The 16,564-nt window shown below is 40.6% G+C and overlaps 1 protein-coding gene across 2 annotated transcripts in view; it reads left to right on the top strand.

Moving 5' to 3' along the window:
- Positions 1–16,564, top strand: part of fam189a1 (family with sequence similarity 189 member A1) — a 150,031-nt gene that overhangs the window by 94,686 nt on the left and 38,781 nt on the right. For both annotated transcript variants that reach the window (XM_053491609.1, XM_053491610.1), the window contains exon 3: positions 16,409–16,519. In XM_053491609.1, coding sequence (XP_053347584.1) covers positions 16,409–16,519 — 111 coding nt within the window. The remainder of the gene's footprint in view (positions 1–16,408; positions 16,520–16,564) is intronic.

Raw genomic sequence — 16,564 nt, 5'->3', positions numbered from 1 at the left:
TCACACAGAGTTTTGTCTTTCTGGATCTGTTCTTGCACGAATGTTCAGTATTGTCAAGTGCGTTTGCAAAACCAATCAAGCTCCATGATGAAACTGACTCATGAAGACCTTCCCAGAAAAGCCAGACCAAAACTGAGCTCTGCTGCAGAGGAGAAATTCATTTAGAGCCTCAGAAATCACCAATTAACAACCAGCACCTCAGATTAGAGCCGTTATGAAGGATTTACAGAGCTTTAATAGCAGAAACATCTCAATATCAGGAGATTATTGTATATTTCAGACGCCTTCAGCTTTGTTTTACAGTGTAGAAATAAAAATAAAAATCAGGAACGTCCATGAGGTAGTGTAATTTCATTGTACCATGCAAGGTCATGTATCTATCTATCTATCTATCCATCCATCCATCCATCTATAATAAGTTTGTGTGGTCTCCTACCCATGTGTTAAAGGAGAAGGCTGATGATGTGTTGTGAACTGAACTTTTGTTTTTGTTTTTCTTATTTCTTGTGATCCAGAACACTTTTCGTGTTTAAAAATGTCTTTTGAGCACCAAATCTAAACCCTTTTTTTTTTTTACCTTATTCCAACTGGCTGCCAGTGACTCACTACAAAACCACAATCTGCTACATATTTTTATTTAAAACTTAGCCAACATATTATTGAAACCAAATTGCATTTACACAGACACTAATACAACTGCAGACTGATTTGTACATTGTGGCAAAACTACTTGAAGTGCAGTGATAGCGATTTGGTAATTCCTACAAAAATGCACAATAATATAGCCAAAAAACTGTTGACATAATATTTTGGCAATTGTGCTTTTTAATACCCCTTTAGCTTGCAACAAAGAAAACATACATAAAATATAAATTTTAAGTTGTAAAATTTCGTGGTTCTTTTGGAAAGAAACGCATTTAGAATGGATTTATCTCATTTTGCACGTAATATGTTCTCCATATGCATGTCATTGGCAGTAGCTATCATGTAATGAAGTGTGTTTTTTGTATGATGTGTGTATTCCACACAGGTGAAAAGCTTATCCCGGGTAATCCAGCAATACATACATACAGGCTTGTTCAGGGGTCACTAATCTTATCAGTGCCTGCAGGGTTTCATTCCAGCTTAATAGAGATAAAAACCAATACTCATCATATTATCAGGTGTGGGTTTTGATTGGTTGGAATGAAAGCCTGCAGCTACACCCAATCCACTTAAGAGAAGATTGAAGAGCCCTGGGCTGGTTAGCGCGAGACGAGCACTCGGGCATCGACCCGGAGAGGCCCAACCAGCCGACATGATTTTGCTCTCCGTATTTCTCTATCGATATGTCATATGAACTTTAGGTTCCTGTGATGTGACTGCGTCTCTCCCCGAAGCACCGGTAAAGTGAAGCGTTTAGGGACAGCAAGAGAGTCTAAAGTGTGTTAAATCACCTTCCTCCCAGCGATGAAGCGCGGCGCAGTGACAAATCTCACAGCACATCCATTTCCTCCAGCTTGGTGTGTCGGGTCGGAGACGGAGGATAGAGTTTCCTGCTAGCTTGGCGTTAACGAGGGGATGTCTCCTGAGCAGATATCAAGACAAACCAGAATCCACTGCGAGATATAAGAGCAGATATTCTTGCGACTTAGTGAGATGTGAGATAGTGAGATGCAGTAATTACTGGAGTCGTTGTAGGATTTAATGCCTGGGGTATAAGTTGGTTTGAAGTTTCATCCATCATCTTTAGACCCTACGTATATAAAATGACCTGTTGAAACGACAGCAGTTAATAAACACTATATGGTCAAAAGTATGTGAACACCCGACTCTTGCATCTACTGTATATATACGGTATGACGTGGAGAAGTTCTTACATTCCTAAGGTTTCTTTGGAGGTAAACTTTCTCTAAATCATATAAAACTTACTGTATACTGTATGTGTTTGTTGACGCTATTCGAAGGAGCTGAAATGGAAGTTGCTTCTTGACATTGTGAGTTAGTGATATAATGTCAAGGGCTGTTCAAATCAAAGCGGGACTTTTGATAACGTACAGAATAACAGAACACAGTTCTGAGAGTAAAATCTCCCTTTATTTCTCTACCATATATAATCCGCTGATACACTAACGCACTTATCTCAGTGTTTCAGTAGTGCTTGGACAACATCAAGGTAGAAAGTTTCCTGACTGTCTGATTCCCTTCTGAAACCCTGGCCTCCCAGGAACTCCTTGTGATGTGCAGGTGGTGTTGGTGAATGATTGTGTGTACAGTTCCTATAGACAGATGCGTCTCTTCCATGACTGTTATCCGTCGATTTTCAGGGATCAGCTGTTCCACTTGCTGATTGTTCACAGAAACGTCTGCAGTGGGCTCCGAGCCACCTCGGCTGGGATCGAAACATTACTATGAGGGATTGAACAGAAGGTGGAGGTTAATGTTGTAGAGTTCAGAAAAATCCTGCGTAAATCATATCGAGCATTATTTCTTTCCGTGGGTTCGTTCCAGCGATGTTACATTCCAGCGCTCCAGAGTCAGACAGAAAAATGTTTACACACTTCGGGAAAAGATATCGTATGATGTATATTATAAGAATATAAATATTTATACTATTATCATATCAGCACAATATTATCGTATAACAATATATAACGTACAGCAATTAATTAAGTATTGAAATATTTATCAAAAGTGTTTTTCCTGAAGGGTTTCCTTTTATTATTTTTTTTATATATATTTTTTTATTTACCCCCTCACCGGTCCTCTCTGCCACAATTCCCTGCAGTTAGGACAATTCTGGTATTTATGATTGTCAAGAGGAGATCCAGGAAGTCCAGACCTCCGGTATGTTTCACGGTTGTCCTTCATCACATCACACCCTTTACGGACAGCCGTTTTTCTCCCTTTCGCCAGGCCCCACCTGCCTGTGTTCTTCTTTAAACTCATTACCACCCCTCTGCCTGGAGGTCCTGTTTTAGGTGATGAAGGTCAGGAACTGATTCACTGTTATAATACTGGAGGTTAATCACTTGCTGACCTTGTTGAGCTTTTAGTGCTCCTCGATCTGTTTTAATCACTGGGATGTTTGGGTCGTTCTATACCATCAGCCTCCAATTACGGTCTAATTATCCGGACCTGCTGAAAAACCTTCGTGCTCTGCAGCCTACGCTCACATTTGTAACTTTTTATTGTCTTGATTCTGGTCTTAAAGTTCAGCTGAACTGAAAGTCTAAGTGTCGGCCTTAATGTCATGTATATAGAGAATAGAGAATAAAACAGGTCTACGCTTTGAAGTGTACTAAAGCCATAACGACTCCTGTTTCCTAGGTGATGTTATTGCATTATTGCACATTATAGTAAAGCGCTGATGAATTCTCGATTCTGACTGGTCAGTGGATGTTGATTAATTTTCTATAACAGTTCTGATATGGTGACGTTGTCTCTAACGTATTGTTACTTTAACGTTAATGAAAGGAGTCTCCAGTGTCAAAGGTAATAATGCAGGAACACAGGACTCTTCACTTTTTATTGACATGGTGACGTAAGTCGTAACGAGCCTAAAAATGTAGCAATGAAAGGATCAAAAAGTATGTGGGGCGTAATTAAGTAACAATAAATAAATTAAAGGTTAAAGGAATATAATTACAATTATGAAGTAACTGTTATAGGAACATAATAAACGTAAATCTGATTAATGACATGAATTAAACTAATAAAGTAATCTATGACATCACACTATCTTTGATTATTTTCCTATAATAGTGCGCACTATTACGTGGCTCCCGTCAGGAATTGGAATTGTATACAGATGCTCCGCGGCGACTCTCGGCCATCTCATGTGCACAAACTCATCATGGTGTAAATTACAAAAACTTCACTCACGTCAAAACATTCATCTATTCTCTGATTATCTGTCACGTGCGCGCCAAACCACACGGCTTTGCCCCGACCCCAAACGTCCGTCTGCTCTTTCATGATTAAACCCAGCTGCTGCTCTCCGTCATATCAGCGTGTTTATGGAAGCTCTCTCCGGAGTTAACAGCTAATAAATAGATGTGTAAGCGATACACAGCTGAGAGATTCTCGCCCTTAATGAATCCATCACCTGTGAAACTACCCTCGAGGCTGGAGGTTGATTTTTCATTTTTTTTTTTTTTCATCCATAAGAATATTAACAGTAACATTTAACGTGTGTGTTTGGAAAGGCGTCAGAGCCGGGTCGAGGTTTTATCTCAGTGTGACGGCGTTAATATGCGGAGAACGGCTGAGGAGTGACTGCGCATATGTCACGGGTTAATCCTGAGAGCTTAGAGGGGGGAAAAGGCGCTCGACAAAGGGGGGTGGGGGGTGCGGTGGTGGGGGGGTCTGGGTAAAAGCTATAGATAAAGTTAACTATCATATTTACTAGATATGAAATATGTAATATTTAATGTAGATTTAATTCTTCATCAAAGAGGGCAAAAGTCTCATCAAAATAAACAAAAATGGACTTTCCTATCAAGAACAAATTAAATATAGCTATAAAACGACAAATTAATACTTTTTTTTTCAATAAAATTAAATTTATGTCTAAAATTGTTATTCTTGGAAAGCTTTGTAACAAGGTCCATTGTTAAAAGCGCTATACAAATAACACTTTAATTAAATAATGACATAAAAAATAAAAATATGAACAAATAAAAAGAAAATGAAGTGTTTAAATATTAAGGGGAAACATTTTCTTTTATCTTTAGTCTACCTGCAACATTTTTTTCATCATTTTTTACATTTTATTATTATTTTTTTTAAGGCGGTATACCGTAGATGTTAAAGTCCGCCAAAAATATATACACACATCAGGAAAAAAAAAACAGTATGATGTATATTATATTGTCCCATACAGTACTGTGCAAAAGTCCTAGGCAACATATTATATTCTGTACCAATTTTGTTATATATGTTTATCATGTCTGCATAATTATGTACAAAATCATTTAGTATTTCCATATATAACTTAAAAATGTATAAATAAATTAGTTTTCGGATGAAAACAAAAAACCTAATGTACGCTCCTGGGATTGGCATAAAAATAGAAACAACAAACAGCTGCTTTCATCTATAAAACTGCACAAATTTGTGTCTAAAACTCCTGATTTTAAGCAATGAGTTTTCACTCCTAATATTGACTATTTATTTTATTCCTCTTTATAGACGTTTCTTTTATGCAGAAATGTTTTTAAGCATCTTTTGCTTGGGCCATATTTCTGTATGTGCGCACGACTTTTGCACAGAACGATAAGTAAAACAGCTGTTAGGTTTTACTGAGCGTGCTGGAGAATATGAGTTCTCTTTTCTATTTTTATGTAAATCCCAGGAGCGTATTTTTTTTATGTAAATCCCAAGACCTGTATTTTTTTCTTTACAGCCGTGCTTATATTCTCCTGTAATGTTATTTATTTATACATTTTTAAGTTATATATGGAAATACTGAATGATTTTGTACATAATCGTGCAGACATGATAAACATATATAACTAAATTGGTACAGCATATACGTAATATGGTGCCTAAGACTTTTGCACAGTACTGTACAGTAGATCAATATGTAAAGCAATACATTTAATATTAAAATATGTATACAAGTTTTTCTATTCCTGACGTGTGTATACATTTTCTTTGGCTGATTAGAACATTTAAAAAGATAAATAGATGAAATTAATAAATTGCTTAACAGCCTTGAGGAAACCATCCGCTGCTCTACCAGAAAGAAATAATAAAAAACAGAACATTAAAAGAGAAAGCATGCAGAGTTCATATTCTCTTGATTAAAATAATAAGGGAATAAATGATGTTATTACTGAATATTGTGTGTAATTTGCTTTCCAGAGGAACATCCATCAAGACTATCAGAAGGCGTGTAAAAAGCGCCAGGACGCCGACTTCTTCACTCTTTAATTAATTGCGCTGTCGAGTTCATTTCAGGACAAATTGCATCACAAGCTCGATCAAGTGCGAGCGGAATTCATCAGCGATTCGCGGCCAGACTCATATTTATTTTCATAACTTGCGCTGACTATCGTTTATTTATTTTTGCTTTCATTAAGTTTCACATAAGAGGCAAAGGTTGGAGGTGGGGGGGGGGGGCATTAATTCCTGAGGGGTCAGTAGGTTCAAACACACACACACACACACACACACACACACACACACACAGATTATGTCTGTTAGCATCATCAAACTAGCCTGTGAAGAGACCTGACGATTCCACTCTGTACTCAATAAGATGATTGTTGAACCCGTTACCATGTGCAGGTTTCACTTTACTCTGCACGGACGAATCATCAGCTTCAACACCAGCGTCGATGAAACAGTGATTGTAGGCTTTATTTGAACTTCTCGTTTGGAACCCAAGCTGAGATTTTGTGCTCTTAGTCACCCAGTGGTGACACCATGAGGCCTTGAGTGTCGGCGTTATATTTCTCGAAATGTCATTTTAATGATTGTACTTACAGACGTTCCTGTTCCTACAAATCTTTGTGGTTACTGAACACTGGAGCTCTCCCTGAGGTCCTGCTAAGTAAAAGTGAGGTTTAATGAGCGACACGGTGGTGTAGTGGTCAGCACTGTCGCCTTGCACCTCCAGGGTCCGGGTTCGATTCCCAACTCTGTGTGTATAGAGTTTGCATGTTTTACCCGTGTGTGGTGGGTTTCCTCCGGGTTCTCCGGTTTCCTCCTACAACCCAAAGACCTGCAGATTCAGCTAATTGGCGTTCCCACAATGTCCATAGTGTGTGTGTGTGTGTGTGTGTGTGCCCTGTGAGGGATTGGCACCCTGTCCAGGGTGTACCCCGCCTCATGCCCTCATGCCTTCAGAACTCTCCCACCGGAATGGATTAACTTCCTAAGCCAAGGTGCGGCTGTACTACAATCACAACCCAACAGTTCCTGTAGTTAGTGAGGTGTGTGTTCAGTCTCAGACTTTTCCTTGCTAGCTTGCTGGTTGTTGAAGGCTGAAGAAAGGAAACCTCTGGATCTTTATTTGGCTTTATTACGCTTTAGAGATGTTTGTGGGTGAGATCCCCTGAAGATGAACATTTTCTGAAATAAAAGAACTTTTAAATTTATTAAAGCCAAAGATCACCATACGATCAGGTCTTTGCTCTCTCTTCAGGAAATAAAGGAAGATTTTTTTTTTTTTTAAACTGCGGTATGATCTTTGGGATGTGATCAGAGCTGAATGAGTCTGATCTCAGGACTCATAACTCCTGCAGTTATTTCTAATTGCTCTTACCTTTGTATCTGTCGTAATGAGTAAAGGATGGGTTTGTGTTCAGGTGACGCTACCGACTGTAGTCTCTTTTTTTTGTGATATTCAACTGATGACATTATTAATTTAATAATGTACTTAATAAATAATAAAAATCAATTAATAATTAATGAATCATGTATTTATAATGATTAATTAATAAATAATATTTAATAATATTGTTCTATTTTTTATTAATAAATACCAGATTAAGTTTTTTTGTATACACTTCCAGTCAAAAGTTTAGACACCCAGCCTCCTGTACTTCCATGGTCGTTCCTGATTTTTCTTTCTACACCATAAAACATTACTGAAGGCGTTTATAATCCAAAACACACAATAATCTCCTTTAAACAGTTGATATTGAGATGTTGATCTGCTACTTCTGCTCTGTAAAGCTTCATATCGGCTCTAATCTGAGGTGCTGGTTGTTAATCGGTGATTTCCGAGGCCGGTTCTATTCCAGAGGACCTGATCCAGTGCCGTGTGTCTTATTTCGTAGTTTTGACAAACTAAATCCAGTATTGTTCCAGAATGTAGGAAATAAATCATTAAACAAAAACATTGAATTTGATGGTGTCTCCAAACTTTTGACTGGCACGGTACAAACATAAAGTTGTTGACAAAAGGATTCAGTCTAAGGTGAAATTTAATGTTTTGAATCATGACGATTGAGATCGGCCGTCCGTAGAGTCAGGAAGACGTCTGCAGGTGTCCACTCTGGTGTCTCTCCCTCAGTCCATCCCTGCTTGATCACGTCCTGGAGATCGTGTACAGAAGACTCTTACAGTTTCTTGACTCCTACTTGTCTTCGTCACCAGCGGTTTGCTATCGGGTTCGGTTCTGGAGGTGACCCGGGCCGGGTCTCCAGAAGCTAAACGCTATTGTCACATAGCCGGTTTTTCGAACTACTTAGTGACATCACCTGGTTTGTGTGTGTGTTTGAGACAGATCTACAGTATACTGTAATACATGGCACATGTTTTCTATATATAAATTATATTGTGGAAGTTTTTACAAGACAAATCAGTCCCTATATTATTTAGACACGGTGTGTTATGCCATTGCATCAGGTTAATAAGGGAGGAAAAAAACACAGCTTGTTGTTATTATTATTATTTTTTGTGTTATAATGTTTTTTGTTGAAATCTTAACCACAGAATGAAAAATGACAGCGAAAAGGAAAAATTGTGTGTATGGTGACACCATTAGTGTCGATCTGTCAGCACCGTCATTAGCAGCCTGTGTTAGATTGCATCCGGACACTGTGTGTGTGTGTGTGTGTGGGTTGAGGAAATGGTGTGTGTGTGTGTGTGTATATGCAGGGGGTAAGTTCTGCATCTAATTACTCATGTTTATGCCCCTGACGTTGATGGATGGAGTGCTGAAGGTTAAGAGCCGGATAAGGATCTCTGGTGAAACATGCAGCCCAAATGAAACACATCTGACTAGCGGAGCTCCGTCTGTAGTTATACAAGTCATCATTTGGCGCATGTGATGAGGAAACTTTTATTTTTCATCTACTGTACGGAAGGAGTCTCCAGTACCAGTGAGTTAAATGTCCGAATTAAACTTGCTTTGATTTATGATCGGCACCGGCTGCTTTAAAAACCAAACTGAAAGCGTCTCCCTTTTCTTCTTGCTACAGTACCGTCCTTAATAACATTCTTGGGACCCGTGGTGCTGCGTCTTACACTAAATCATGCACAAAATGAAAAGAAAAAAAACTCACTTGATTTGGCTCAACTAGTTTTGAACGGATCCCGGACGTACTCACACTGTGACAGTTTTCAGCAGATTCGAGTCAGACGTTAATTTTAATCTCATTTAAAGCATTGTTAGGATTCCTGGAAACAGAGACAGAACCCGAGGATGATTTAGATGCAGCGTATCAGATATTCCTCTCGGCATGATATCAGACGTTACATCAGGTCCATAACCTCGAGCAGATTGCTGACGAGCAGAAACGAGACTTCATAATGAAGAGACAGACCAGAGACCAGACGAGACGAGCTCCTGCATGAGATAAACACCAATTACTTCCTTTTACTTGCAATTAGCTGATTCTAAGCGACAGAATCGACGTTGACGGAGCGGCACGGCGAGATCGAATCAGAGGGTCAGCATTTCAGCTGTCGGACGGAGCCAAGACGCCGCATGTCAAGTCTCATGATTCTCTGCTGGAGACTCGTATGAATAATGCAGCGGATCCGTAACGGTTAACACACACGCGGCGCCCGCAGCAGGCCTGTTGCACCGCCACAGAGACACACGCAGCGAACGTTTCAATAAAACATCCAGCAAACACCTCGGGGCTCTCGAGACTTTCAGACGGGCTGCTTTCACACTTTATTCTGTTACAGAAATATAGCTGGCTGGAGGTCCTTCTGTGCTGATAGAGGGGAAAAGCGCTCACACACACACACACACATAGAACTTTAACCACACTTTGACCTGAACAGGCCAGTATCGGCTAACTGACTGACCCAGTTTGTTGGCCGTATTATGTCATGATAAGTTATTACGGTTGGTGGCGGTCATGAGGTTGTTTGTTTTAGCAGCAGCAGGAGGACTTGAGTTGCTCGGGGGCTCAAACGGTTAAGGCTTTGGGTTAAGGTCAAGGGTTCAAGCTCCAGCATCACCAAGCTGCCACTGTTGGGCCTTTAACCCTTTCTCCCCAATATATAAACACACACTTCAGGACACTGGACACTTTATTAGGTACACTTGTTCAACATCTAATCAGCCAATCACATCATCTCATGAACTCATCAGCCACGAGTGGTGCAGTGGTGCCTCAAACCGTTAAGGCTCTGGGTTAACAATCAGGTCAACAAGCCCCGGTACCACCAAGCTGCAGCCTGGCTGACCTGACCTCTGACCTCTGACCCTCAGCTTCCTAACTGGGATATGTGGAAAAAAATCACTGAAACTGCTGATCTGCTGGGATTTTCACCAGCAACCCTATAAATAGAGACAGCGCTATAGTTAAAGTGAGCCGACATGTCACATACACAGACCCTGCTTCGTTTCGTTATTTTCGTACCGTGGGCCTGTTGGAAATGAAACAGTTTTAGTTAGAAATCTCCTTATTTTCAACCGGACCACATCATCACACACACACTTTGTTGTCCATGTTTGTCCCTTCATGACCACATCACACAAAATTATGTTTAAACTACTGTAAGTTCACGTAGGAACAGTTAAATCAAAAAATAAGCTGATCAGCTTTAATGTAACCAGCGGTATTATAATTACTTATTTTAGTTTTCGTTAGTGTTTTGCAAGGATTTGGCCGTTTTTGTAGTGTCCATCATTCCAAGTGAGCTCATGCACTGGTTTGGGCTTTATAAAGTGTCTACAGAAGAGTGATGGCGTTAGATTATATTATACATTTCTGTAAATGTGGTTGGCTGAGAGCGAACTCTTCTGTCCGGAAGACTTTCAAAACACTGACACTGGAGACTCCTTCCGTAAATGTTTTTCTGTAGATTATATACAGTACACATCCACTTTACGTACTTATTGAGCTGTTACTATGGAAACTGTAACATTTCAGAACATTTAAGGTTTATGCAAAGCGAAATTATTCCCAAAAATACATTAGATGCAACTCCCTATTTGTCAAAAAAAACAAAACATCTTTTTTATTTCATTACTTTATTTTTTTGCGCTCTGCTCACCAGATTAGACTTGAGTGTCCCGGGCCACTTTCCTCCCCTTTCTCGTGTACATTGAATAAAAATGATGGATGTCTCTGCCGCGCACTGGTCCTGATCAACACTAATCTAATCTCAGCCGCAACTCATGTAAAGTGTAGCACCAATCAACCTCATGGTGCAAGTCCAAGACCTACAGCCAGCCTCCCGCCACTCAAACCGGTTACGGCTGGCACTCCAGCCCAAGCCACGCCCACAGGCCGCGAGCGATCGAGCGCCAAGCCTCCGTGTCTCTGCGCTTGGAACGCTGGCGGCACCAGGGCAGTAATTAATGAGACACTGTTAAACAGTGATATGGAATCCCACATGGTAATTAGGAAGCAGCAGGATGGAGACAGGCTGGGTAATTAGTGTGCCAGGGCTTGGGCTCTGAAACGACATTTAACCCAGGCAGTGTGGCTAATGCGGAGAGGAAACCTATCCATCATTCCGAGTTATGTCAAATTACGCAATTAGGCATCATCTGGGCTACGGTTACAGTTTCATAATCTCATAATGATGCTATTACACCCTTATAAGATTTTATTCCATAACAGCTTGGGCTGCTTTCCCAGGACAAAATCTGACTTTTGTACCTTTGAGCAACAAGGTTTAATCTCACTCATTAACAAAAGTTTAAAGCTTATATTTTTAACCTAATCCATCTACGAGGTTGTATCAAAACGTTTCAAGATTATCTGGCGAGTTCGGTGGTTGAAGGAATTATTCGACATTTTTGGGGTTGAGCTCGTTGAAGGTCTTCTATTCTTCTCTCGTCGTTTTCCAGTGATGTTCTTTCGCTCTTGGAGCCACTGAAAACTCGCTGGATCATGTCAGACGTCTCTGTAGCTGTAGATTTGCCCAGTTTTACGGAGAATTTCACAAAATATAAGACGTAGTAAGAATAGCACTAGTAGCATAGCTCTGGATGTACACGGGACGATGTCTTTTGGCACGCTGACTTATGAAAGTTGGTGCTCTCTGTGACTGTGCGTGCAGCCTTGTGCTGCCATCTGTTGGTGGGTTACAAAACTAGTCTGGAGTCTATCTAGCTAGCTAGCTAGCTAGCTACATATACACACATAACACACACATAGATCGGCCATAACATCAAAACCGTAAAATTATTGGGCTGCATCAAGCAAAGAAAAGAACTAAAGTGTTTGCTAAAATAACTGGAATTGAGTTCAAAGAACTTTATTAATCCCCGGGGGAAATTGCTTAAATTTTGCATGGTAAAACACACACAGTGTGACGAGAACTCACAGGTTTGGGACTAAACAGCTGTGTATCCATAAGAAAACACTTAGTCAGACTAATCAGCTTCAGTTTGCCTGGGAGCATAAAGATCAGACTTTGGAGCAATTGGGAAAAGGTCATGTGATCTGATGAGTCGAGATCGAGCCTGAGTGATGAGCACACACACACACACACACACACACACACATTCTATGTTGAGGTTCAGGTTTTTGTTAAAGGTCCCTTTTACTTTTCCCCATGACAACCAGCCATCTGCCTACAGAAATCAGGCGGGTTTGCACTCAGCTTTCTTTTTGGATGAAAGAGTGACTGTCAGAAATTCGGGGCCTTTACGCCTTCACTCCAGCAGTCACACCGGACGATACAGATGGCAGTGTTTGCTTTCCGTGGTTAGTTTTTGAGGAGTTGAAAGGGGATTTCACCTGCTGAGCCGAGCACCTGCTGATCGTTTTCTCCTCGTTGAAAATCTCACGCCAGAATTCGATGTGTTTTTCCAGCCGTATGCTGTAGGCGGAAGCTCTTTATCTTATTATGTACGAGTGTATAGAGCTCCTGCAGTCACATGATACAGCGTCTGGCCATCGTACCTGCACCTGCACCAAGCCAAATAACGACGGATCGCTGGCTGGAATATTCTCCATGGATTAGACTGAAGACGTGACGAGAGACCAGATAACAGCGTGTTCATTTATTAACCATTTTGTGTGTATGATAAAACTGATATATATATTTTTTAATAAACGAATGTAACAGGAAGTTTCTTATGAGAAATAATGGAGACAGGTGGTGGATGTGAGTTAATTTTCATCTTATTTTAGCACTTCTTGTGAATTCCCTGCGTCTACAAGAACATCATGTGTCCTGGATAATTACTGTGTTACATTTTTTTGTTTCATGATGATACAACCTGAGATAAACTGCACTCGTGGTCACCAATAGGAGCTCATCTCTGACCAGGACCAGCCTCTGACCCACAAATCTCCTTTCTTTTTTTCTTATTGGGACAATAATGAGGATAGAGCTGAACTCCCAGGATCCTGTCTCCTAGGATTTTGACCTCGTCTGTTTTGACATTCCCTGGGCACACCAACTGTCTGGCATTGTAACACCACAGACAGATAGCCAGACAAAATGGCATCTGGTTTGGTTGGTCTGATGTCACGTGTAAAAGAGCTTTATAGGAGAAGAGATTCCTTGAGAGTTATGGATGTATCTATAGAAAGGGCTTGGAGATTATGGATGCATCTATAGGAAGCTCTGCCTAAAGTTTATAGATGTGTCTACAGGATCCTCTTCCTTGGAGATTCTAGATGCATCTATAGGAAGCTCTTTCTTAGGGATTGTTGGTACATCTCCTCGGAGATTATGGATGCCTCTATAGGAACTTCTCTCTTCGATATAATTGATGCATCTATAGACGGCTTTTCTTTAGAGATTATGGATATACCTACTGTATAGAAAGCTCTTACTACAGATTGTTGATGCATCTATAGGAACATCTTTGTAAAGATTATTGGTGCATCTATAGAAAGCTCTTCCTCAGGGATTATTGGTGCATTTATATGAAGTTCTTTTTTGGAGGTTATGGATGCATATACAGTATAGAAAGCTCTAAAGATTATAGACGTGTCTATAGGAACCTTAGACATTATGGATGCATCTATAGAATGTTCTTTCTTAGGGATTATTGGTATCTACATGAAGCCTTTCCTTGGACATTATGGATGTGTATATACAGTAGGAAGCCTACATGGATTACCTAAGGATTGTTTATGAGTCTATAGAAAAGGTATTGGAGATTATGGACACATTTATAGCTTTGAACCTATATGAACATCTTTGTGAGGATTATGGATGCATCTATAAAAAAGCTCCTCCTTGGAGATTATTGTGGCATTCATAGGAATTCCTCCTTGGAGACTATATACACCTCTACAGGAAGCTCTTCCTGAGGATTATGGATGTATCTCAGACACTATGCTGACTTTCACAGCTCGTTTGCAGGAAGATCCACAGTCGCCCCTGTAGTTTATATCGTGTACCTTGTAGCATGTACCATCCATCCAGTGACTTTAATTCCAGTGAGAGAGGGGAGGAACTAAAATATATGGACTACAGTACAGCATTTGATTTATTAGCCTTTAAAACATATTTAGAAGGAATCCTATTGCTTTAATAAAGTGGAAAAATGCATGTAGATTTGATTTACATGTTACGTGCCTGCCTATGTATTAGCTCTTTAGCTAAATTGAAAAACAGAAGCTAACGGTACTAGAAACAAACATGCACCAGAGACACTATAAATCTCTATGACTTTTTTTCCAGGCTACATTTGTAGCTACATTATTTACATATTCATTTGTTTATTTATTTACGTATTTATTTGAATATGTACAGGGCTGTACTGTATATAACAGGAGAAAATTATATGTAGGTTATTCTTCTACTTTTGCACCGTCAGCAGGTAGGAACTAACAGACTGTGATTTTTTTTTAAATGATGGAACCATTGCCCCCATTTAAAAAAAGCTCAATTTTCATGTCTCCGTGTCACCTGGACATGGCACTCCTGTGTCATACATTCCCACGCGCTTGTACTGTCGCTGTGAACGCGCTGATTTCTCCAGACCTTTGGACGATCCTCGGATCAGCCTCACTCCATCTTCCAATTTGCTCCAGTCTGAAACGCAGTAAACCCTTATCTCACGTGTCTTCCCCACCTCTCTCTCTCTCTCTCTCACCCTGTCGCGCCGCGCCTCGCCTCGTCTCGCCTCTCTCTCGTCTCTGGAGTCACAGGGTTAACGTCTCATCAGATGGAGGCCTGCGGTAGTAAATTTCTATCTCACACACAGAAGTGCGCTTCAGAGTTGCTGCGCCGGTCTCCGTATTTCTCCCCAACACAAATCATATCCCCGGACTGTCAGCTGTGAAATAAAGAGAATTGTTTTTAATGGTGGGAGTGAGACGAGGAACTAGAACGGTGCAACTCCTCAGCCGGAGAAATCTATCACCTGCACCGGGGCCATGGATCACGGATCGGGTGTGGAAAAGGGAATTAGGGAGAGATTGGTTTCCCGAGCCGGCCGGTTCGGTTTTAGACTGTGAGAGAGGGAGCTTGTCAGGAGCAGTGAGATGAAAAAGCCCACGAGGCGAAGCACGACTTTATTTTCCCGTTCGTTCGCTTTCTGTAATGAGGGTGAAGTCTCAGACTGTGAGATGAAAGTGAAAGGCCTATTTTATTCATTATTGGGGACTTGATAATCAGACCCATGCGCCCCTTCGACTTTAAATCAGTCAGCGGTGTCTTTTCTCTCCTTTAGGTCACGTCTGTGGGGAACAAGTAAATCTGTCAAGCTCGACACGTCGACTCAGATATGAGCACAAGTTTATTACGCAGGATCTGATATTGAAAAAGATATTTTTCATATTAATTAAATTAAAGGAGGCGTCACGGTGGCGTAGTGATTAGCACTGTCGACTGGCACCACAATGGTTCAGGTTCGATTCCCACTTCATGTATGGAGTTTGCGTGTTTACCCCATGTGTGCTGGGTTTCCTCCGGGTTCTTTGGTTTCCTCCCACAGTTCAATGACATGCAGATCAGGCTGACTGGCGCTACCGTACTGTGTAAACGCGCACGTGAACGCGGTTTTACAAATAGGAATAAATATGGACATGGATGGACGGTGTCTATAAAGCTGCGATTCGTTTTTCAGCCAGAAAATAAAAAAATTTAAAGCATTTAAAGGAAGGCATTTTTTACATTCTTTTTATTTTAAGAGAAACACCTTTTCTATAATTTAGTATTATTGCCGGAGCAGGGGATCTCAAATAAAAAGCCTTTTTAAAATGAGATTTAATCCTCATAAAGCCTTTTTAATCTCGGAAGTTTTGGTTCTTTCCTAGTTTAGCATCACCACACCGGTGATAAATAATAAAACTAAATCTTCGCTCCATATTGTCTTGAATGAACGGACAAACTTTTCAGTAGATCAGGAACACAGGCACAAAGAATCTCAAAGATGTTGTGGGTTTAACAGATGCGGTACTAATGAGACGTCACTCCACATCCTGGTTTGTTTTGTTGTGTTTGTTTGTTTGTTTTCTCGCTTCCTGTCTCCTAAACGGTCATAACTAATAACTGACAATCTGTCCATCCTTTGTGTCTTTCTGTCTCGCCGCAGATCACGTTCTTCATGTTGCTGTCTGCAGTCTGCGTGATGCTGAACCTGGCGGGCGCCATCTTGTCGTGTCAGAACGCTCAGCTCGTCAACTCGCTGGAGGATTGTCAACTGGTGAGAGACAAAAACAACAACAAAGTCAGACAACAAACACGAGGA

This window comes from Clarias gariepinus, chromosome 3 (genome assembly GCF_024256425.1).
Source record: "Clarias gariepinus isolate MV-2021 ecotype Netherlands chromosome 3, CGAR_prim_01v2, whole genome shotgun sequence".
NCBI lineage: Eukaryota > Metazoa > Chordata > Actinopteri > Siluriformes > Clariidae > Clarias > Clarias gariepinus.
The sequence above is the reverse complement of the archived record's forward strand: the minus strand, read 5'-3'. Positions and strand labels throughout refer to the sequence as shown.